General features: G+C 41.7%; 1 protein-coding gene across 1 annotated transcript in view; it reads left to right on the top strand.

The window, feature by feature from the left end:
• LOC121370070 (visual system homeobox 2-like) overlaps positions 1 to 7,621 on the top strand; it is a 28,384-nt gene that overhangs the window by 17,288 nt on the left and 3,475 nt on the right. The window contains exon 3 of the mRNA XM_041495170.1: positions 6,732 to 6,855. Within this exon, the coding sequence (XP_041351104.1) occupies positions 6,732 to 6,855 (124 nt within the window). The remainder of the gene's footprint in view (positions 1 to 6,731; positions 6,856 to 7,621) is intronic.

The raw sequence follows: 7,621 nt of genomic DNA, 5'->3' as shown, positions 1-7,621 counted from the left end.
CGCGTATTGTATACAAACTATATGAATGTTCCCCATGAACCATGGAACATATTGTGTAAGCACTAGCTTGGTAAATTTCAGTTCTTTGTTCTAAAGCGATAGTGACCGGCCTCGGTGGCGTCGTGGTTAGGCCATCGGTCTACAGGCTGGTAGGTACTGGGTTCAGATCCCAGGCGAGGCATGGGATTTTTAATCCAGATACCGACTCCAAACCCTGAGTGAGTGCTCCGCAAGGCTCAATGGGTAGGTGTAAACCACCGACCAGTGATCCATAACTGGTTCAACAAAGGCCATGGTTTGTGCTGTCCTGCCTGTGGGAAGCGCAAATAAAAGTTCCCTTGCTGCTAATCGGAAGAGTAGTTCATGTAGTGGCGACAACGGGTTTCCTCTCAAAATCTGTGTGGTCCTTAACCATATGTCTGACGCCATATAACCGTAAATAAAATGTGTTGAGTGCGTCGTTAAATAAAACATTTCTTTCTTTCTTTCTATTTCATGTAGAAAAATTACATCATTATGGAAAATGAAACATTTTAAGGGCAAACTAAATATATTGTATATGTTAGTTGTACTGTTAGTAGTATTAGGGATTATGGTTTAGTCGTAGATTTACGTTTATGATATTTTGTAAAATTGAACTCTGCACTGTAAGAACCGGGTGGGGAGCTACTCATGTCCTAATCTGTTTAAAGATACAAATTTCGCTTGTATCCCCCCCCCCCCCCCCCCCCCCCATTGGAGACACACATGATATTCTGCCCAACACTAGATATCGTTCCTACAGGCCTGATAACCAAACTGGCGAATTCTATTGCCTTGCTATAAGTGATGCATGTGCCAAGAACCAGTTTTCTCATGACAACACAGTGCAGTCGTTTATGTGATTCTTCGTGTTGTTAAGTGACGTCATTGATAATCAGCTCCTTTGAGCGACACTGATATTTGAAACAATGATTTAGACGCTGATGGGATAATATACACCGGCATTCAATGTCTTCATCGTCAGCGTTTCTCAGGAAATGGAATATATCCGTACAGGCTATTGATTTTACGTCAAGTAAAAAGATGAACATCCCTTATCAGTGGTCTTTGGTTGAAGACAATTAGTCTTTTTGACTTGTGATTACAGGAAAAAGACGTAGCCCACCATCAAATTAGTGCTATCATATTGCCTTCGTTTGACCAGGGTCTTCTAATTAGTCGTTTGTCTGTTTGCCACCGGATCTCGGCTTCTTCCGTCACCACGAGGCATCCGACCGCGTTCGGCGAATCACGTGACCGAAGCGTGTCTCGCCAGCTTCAAAAGATGTCGCCTCATTTGCATCATTTTAAATGGGCCGACTATTGTACAGCACCGCACGACAGAAAGTGCACGACACGTGTTTGTCTTTCACTGATTTATAATTTTAATTGGAAGAAAATCAGAGATAGAGAGAAAAAAAAAGAATGTACTTTGATGTGGTTTAAATAAACCAAAATGGGAACTTTAAGAAAAAGAGGCCGTTGAATGAAATTAACGTTAATTAATGATGTAAGACGTAACAAACAGCAGTGGGACACTATCCTGAAGTCTGAGATGTTGTGGGCTCAACCCTTCAACTGTGAACATTCATTATCTTCCGTTTCAATTAGTGCTCTAAAGTGATTAAATTAACAGTAGGAACGATATGTTAAGTGGTGTGACATACGCTATAATGTGTTTGTATGTGTGTGTTTATGTATATGTGTGTGTGTGTGTGTGTGTGTGTGTGTGTGTGTGTGTGGGGGGGGGGGGGGGGGGGCGGGAGCACGTTAGTTATACATATACATAGTAAAAAAAAAGATAGTGTTTGCGCTTCAAGTCCCCACCACCGGTTCCTCTGGGTCTGAACTAATTATTTTGCATATATCTTAAGCGTGCAACTAGTTTTATCTTTTGAACAAATGTATACCGAACATCTAATAATTGTTGATAGGCTGCTTTTACTGACTGGAAATTCAACGGAATATGATCTTTTCAGTACACAGCTTTAGATCAATAACATTTTCCATTTTTCATCAGTTTTTGCTCGTCCGTCTATACTTATATACGCGCCTACTGATCCCTCCATTCATCCATCCATCTATCCAGCAATTCAAGCCAAACACATATCTATCATCCATTCTCCGTTCATCCGTCCTTCTCAGTCCACCCATCAATGCAACCACACAGACACATCCTCACCTACATATCCATCCATCCATTCATCCATCTGGCCGTCCGTCCGTCCGTCCATCCGTCCGTCCGTCCGTCCGTCCGTCCGTCCGTCCGTCCGTCCGTCCGTCCGTCCGTCCGTCCGTCCGTCCATCCATCCATCCATCCATCCATCCATCCATAAACCAACCCACCCTTAAACCCACCCACCCATTCATCCATCTATAAACCCACCCACCCACCAATCCATCCATCCATACATCGATCCATCCACCCACCTACCCATCCATCCATAAAAATACCCAAAACACACCCACCCACCCACCGATCCATCCAACCATCCATAAACCCACAATCCATCCATCAATCCATCTGTCCACATATCCACCCACCCATCCATCCAGCCATCTATATATCATCCACCCAAACCCATTCATTCATCAATCCATCCATCCATAAACACCCACACCCACCCACCCATCCATGAACCCATCCACCCATCCATCCACCCATCCATCCACCCATCCATCCACCCATCCATCAATAAATCCACTTACCAACCTATCCATAACCCCACCCACCTATCCATCCATCCATCCATCCATAAACCCACCCACCCATCCATAAATCCATCCATCCATAAACCCAAATCCACCCCTAAACCCACACAAATCCACCATTAAACCCATCCAAATCCACCCATAAACCCAACCACCCACCCACCCATCCATCCATCTATCCATCCATAAAATCCATCCATCCATAAAAACCCACCCACCCATCCATCCATCCATAACCCCCACAATCCATCTATCCATTTATCCATCCATCTATCCACACATCCACCCACCCATCCACCCAGCCATCTATCTATCATCCACCCAAAACCCATCCATCCTTCCATCCATCCATCCATCCATCCGACCAACCATCCATTCACCCACTAACTCATATACCTATAAAATACTAGTACTCTTGTTCTGTTCTGTGTATGATACACATGTCAAGTTATTTCAGTGTTAGATAATATAATTTCGTATTTGATTTCGGCTATGTGTGCACTAATACTACCATGTCGTTGTTTGACGAGTTAAGGAAACGCCAATCCCAAAGTAAACACTGCGAGAACGTCGACAATGCTGTTGTCGGGAGATCTGACGTAGATCACCAATGTGGCCCTGTCAGTGTTTGTCTTTTAGACCACATACACACGGCAACTCGTCATACATCGACACAGCGTGATTTTTAATAAGACATTCTGTGACCCGTAAAGACACAGACAATATATAAATACCACCAACTCCAAATATATTATAACTGATTTTAGTGGTGAAGTGGTTAAGCCATTGGACATAAGGCTGGTAGGTACTTGGTTCGCCTAATAATACGAGTGGCCTTTAGATACCATTTATCTCACAAAGAGTTGTTTTAAAATGTATCTAACGAGCGAAAGCGAGTTTGATACGTTTTTAACAACGAGTTGTGAGATAAACGATATCTAATGTATTATTCTATTTCTTACATATCCTCAAAAATCAGGTTTTAAGCAAATTTTAAGATCTTTTCCCACTAAAAGATATTTACAGCCGTTACACTTGTAGTTAACTTACGCATCACAGACACATGATTGTCAGGCTAACTATACGTCACAGTGTAATCGATTTCCACGGTACTGTTTTTCATTGGATGTATGGCACTGGTGACCTGGTCATCACCTAGGAGTAGCCAGTCGTATGTCTTGAAATTGTTAACACATGTACATGTGTAAACAGCCTTGTGTTATAAAAACTAACGCACGATGTTCTCACCAACGGGCGTATAACTATAAGAAATAAACCATTTAGAATAGGACATAATTTTCTTATTGTCAAACGGCATTCTTCGATAGCATTTGGCTATAATCTGTATATCACCCACAGAAATGTCTTCTTCTCCATTTTAAAACCGATAAGCAGGCTGGTATTTCAGTTGTTTGTTTTACAAAGTAAATAGAAATATGTCGACATACGTTTACGTTGGGTGATGACAGGTGACAACCGTTGATAGCGCTAACATACATGTTTATCACAACTGAAGATGTCTTTGCATTCTGCATTAGTATATTTTAGTGGCGGGATGTAGACCCGTGGTAAAGCGTTCGCACGATGCGCGGTCGGTTTGGGATCGATCCCCGTCGGTGGGCCCATTGGGCTATTTCTCGTTCCAGCCAGTGCACCACGACTGGTATATCAAAGGCGGTGTGTACTACCCTGTCTGTGGGATGGTGAATATAAAAGAACCCTTGCTGCTAATCGAAAAGAGTAGCCCATGAAGTGGCGACAGCGGGTTTCCTCTCTCAATATCTGTGTGGTCCTTAACCATATGCCTGACGCCATATAAACATAAAGAAAATGTGTTGAGTGCGTCGTAAAATAAAACATTTCTTTCTTTTTTTAGTATATTTTAATAGGAGGGTCCCAGTGGTAAAGCGCTGGTCTGATGCACGGTCGGTCTAGGATCAATCCCCGTCAGTGGGCCCATTGAGCTATTTTTCGTTCAGCTAGTGCACTACATATGGTATATCAAAGGCCGTGGTATGTAATCTCCTGTGTTTGGGATAGTGCATTTAAAAGATCCTTTGTTACTAATGACAAAAGGTGTAGTGGGTTTCCCCTCTATAAGACTAAATATCAGAATTACCAAATGTTTGACATCCAATAGCCGATGATTAGTAAATCAATGTGCTCTAATGGTGTCGCAAAAGAAACTTTAACTTTTAATTTTAGTATATTTTATAATAATTTATTATTATTGTTTTCGACACTAAATTACTATTTCTGACATTTTCCATGTTACTGCATGGCTTTAATTTATTTTATACACAAAGAAACGAGAAATAGCCTAATAGCACACCCCTACACCTGACGGGGATCGATCCTAGATCAATCGTGCATCAAGCGAACGCTTTACCACTGGGCTTAGAGCGGAACAGATGCCAGTATTGCTACGACTATCATGTGACATAGTTCTAACAAAGTTGAAGTTTGTTTTGTTTAACGACACCACTAGAACACATTGATTAATTAATCATCGGCTATTGGAAGAAGAAGGAAATGTTTTATTTAACGACGCACACATTTTATTTACGGTTATATGGCGTCGGACATATGGTTAAGGACCACACAGATATTGAAAGAGGAAACCCGCTGTCGCCACTTCATGGGCTACTCTTTTCGATAAGCAACAAGGTATCTTTTATATGCACCATCCCACAGACAGGGTAGCACATACCACGGCCTTTGATATACCAGTCGTGGTGCACTGGCTAGAACGAGAAATAGTCCAATGGGCCCACCGACCGGCTATTGGATGTCAAACATTGTGTAACTATGACATAATAGTCTTAAAAAGGAAACCCACTACACATTTCCATTAGTAGCATGGGATCTGTTATATGCACTTTTGCACAGACGGGAAAACACATACCACGGCCTTTGACCAGTTGTGGTGCACTGGTTAGAACGAGAAAACTCCAGAGGTGCTTCGATCCTGCGACGCAAGCATTTCAGGCGAGCACTCAGCCGACTGAGGTAAATATTGCCCCACTACACCTCTGTTTAGCTCATAAACGTACATGGTTCTCATATCGTAAAACACGTACAGACTCAGTTTTGTTTCAGTTTCTAAAATTCATTTAAACAGGAATTAATTGGTGTCGCGTTTCTCTTAACTAGCGATCGATAGTGTAATAACGAGCCCAATGTAGGAAGTGTGCGTTTTGAGTCAACATTTGGTGGAGAATTTGGTTTTAGTTACTTTGCTTGTCACACTAGAATAATTTTGCGCAGCACGGAAATCCATTTGTTACTGAGTGCTTGTTACCACGTCTCTTCACTGAAACATAAATATATATAGCGGGCTTTCTGCTTTCTTTCGTTTTGTTTTCATTTGTTTCAGATTTGTAAAAACATTAATTATGTTTTCTTTCAACATGGCTTAATAACAATAGTCGTTATTATTTTACTACTTTTAAATATACTAAGACTAAGTTAAAATAGTTGTGTATAAAATATTGCATGCATTTAGACGGACATATACACTCGGTAATTGCTATGAGGCAATATTGCAGGAGCTGTTGGTATTTTCATTTATTTATTTATTTATTGTGACGAGAAACTCTAAACATTGCACCTACAATATTCCATATTACACTAACGGACATGTAATAATTTATACCAGGAACAATGAGTCAATCAAGATATTAACCCTCCTTCCCATACCCCCCAACCCCCCCAAGACCCCCCTCAAAGAAACCACACACACACACACACACACACACACACACACACACACACACAAAACCCCACCCACACAAAAACAAATAAACAACATAAACTGATTAAAAACATTCTTTAACACTAGATTATCGCAGCACGTCACACTTCGAGGCAAAACACACGCATTCCTATCTTTCGCACTTTGAATCCGTGCCTGGCCAGCCTGGTAACTGTTACCATATTGATTGCAAAACTTACTGTCTACCCAGAATGTATTACAATAGATTGTTCTGATTTTGCAGGACAATTTTCACCAGTTACCAGTTGGAGGAGCTAGAGAGGGCGTTCAAAGACGCACATTACCCAGACCTGTACGCCAGGGAGCTGCTGGCCCTGAAGATCGACCTGCCAGAGGACCGGATACAGGTACACGAGATTCTTGTCGTCGTCATTATCATTAATTTCTAAAGCTAGGCTTAGACTACAAACTGCCAGCACAAAGTGGGACAACTTTGTCGTAACAGTTGACAGTTTGAGCCTAGCATTAGAATCTGCGAACCCATATTTATCAGAAAGCCAAGAATCCGAAAATCGGTACTATGTTATATTGCATTTATCAAACTGCGAAACCCGCTACATTTTTCTATTAGTAGCAAGTGATCTTTTATATGCGCCATCCCACAGACAAGATAGCAGTACACATACCACGGCCTTTGTTATACCAGTCGTGGTGCACTGGCTGGAACGAGAAATAGCTTAATGGGCCCACTGACGGTGTGGATTTCAAGTATGCAATCACTTTCCCAATGATGTCAGTACTTTCACACTGTTGTAAATTACCTTAATATCTGTGAAAGTTGTTCACATCGTTTTGACATACTGACATCTTTATAGATCTTACTGTCTTTATATGTCTGTTTATTTTAAAAATCATTATTTTAAAAACAAAAATCAACATTTATAGACATAGAAACGTTTTCAGGCCAGTTCATTTCCCCCGAACCTCTCCTTATTGGTTGCCCGAATTCAGAGATTTGCTCCAGCACAGAGTGGGTTGCAGTTGACCCCCTCTCCCCGCTCCCCCTCCCCGTTCCCCCTTCTTCTTGTTCTCTGATGACTGAACTCAACTCCGGTATTTTGCACTGGCTGGAAATGAGACTTGAGGTTAGTTCTCCCGAGTCGGTACGCGCTG

The sequence above is a fragment of the Gigantopelta aegis genome, chromosome 4 (assembly GCF_016097555.1).
Source record: "Gigantopelta aegis isolate Gae_Host chromosome 4, Gae_host_genome, whole genome shotgun sequence".
NCBI classification, from domain to species: domain Eukaryota; kingdom Metazoa; phylum Mollusca; class Gastropoda; order Neomphalida; family Peltospiridae; genus Gigantopelta; species Gigantopelta aegis.
Note: the sequence above shows the minus strand (reverse complement) of the source record. Positions and strands in the feature narration are given on the sequence as shown.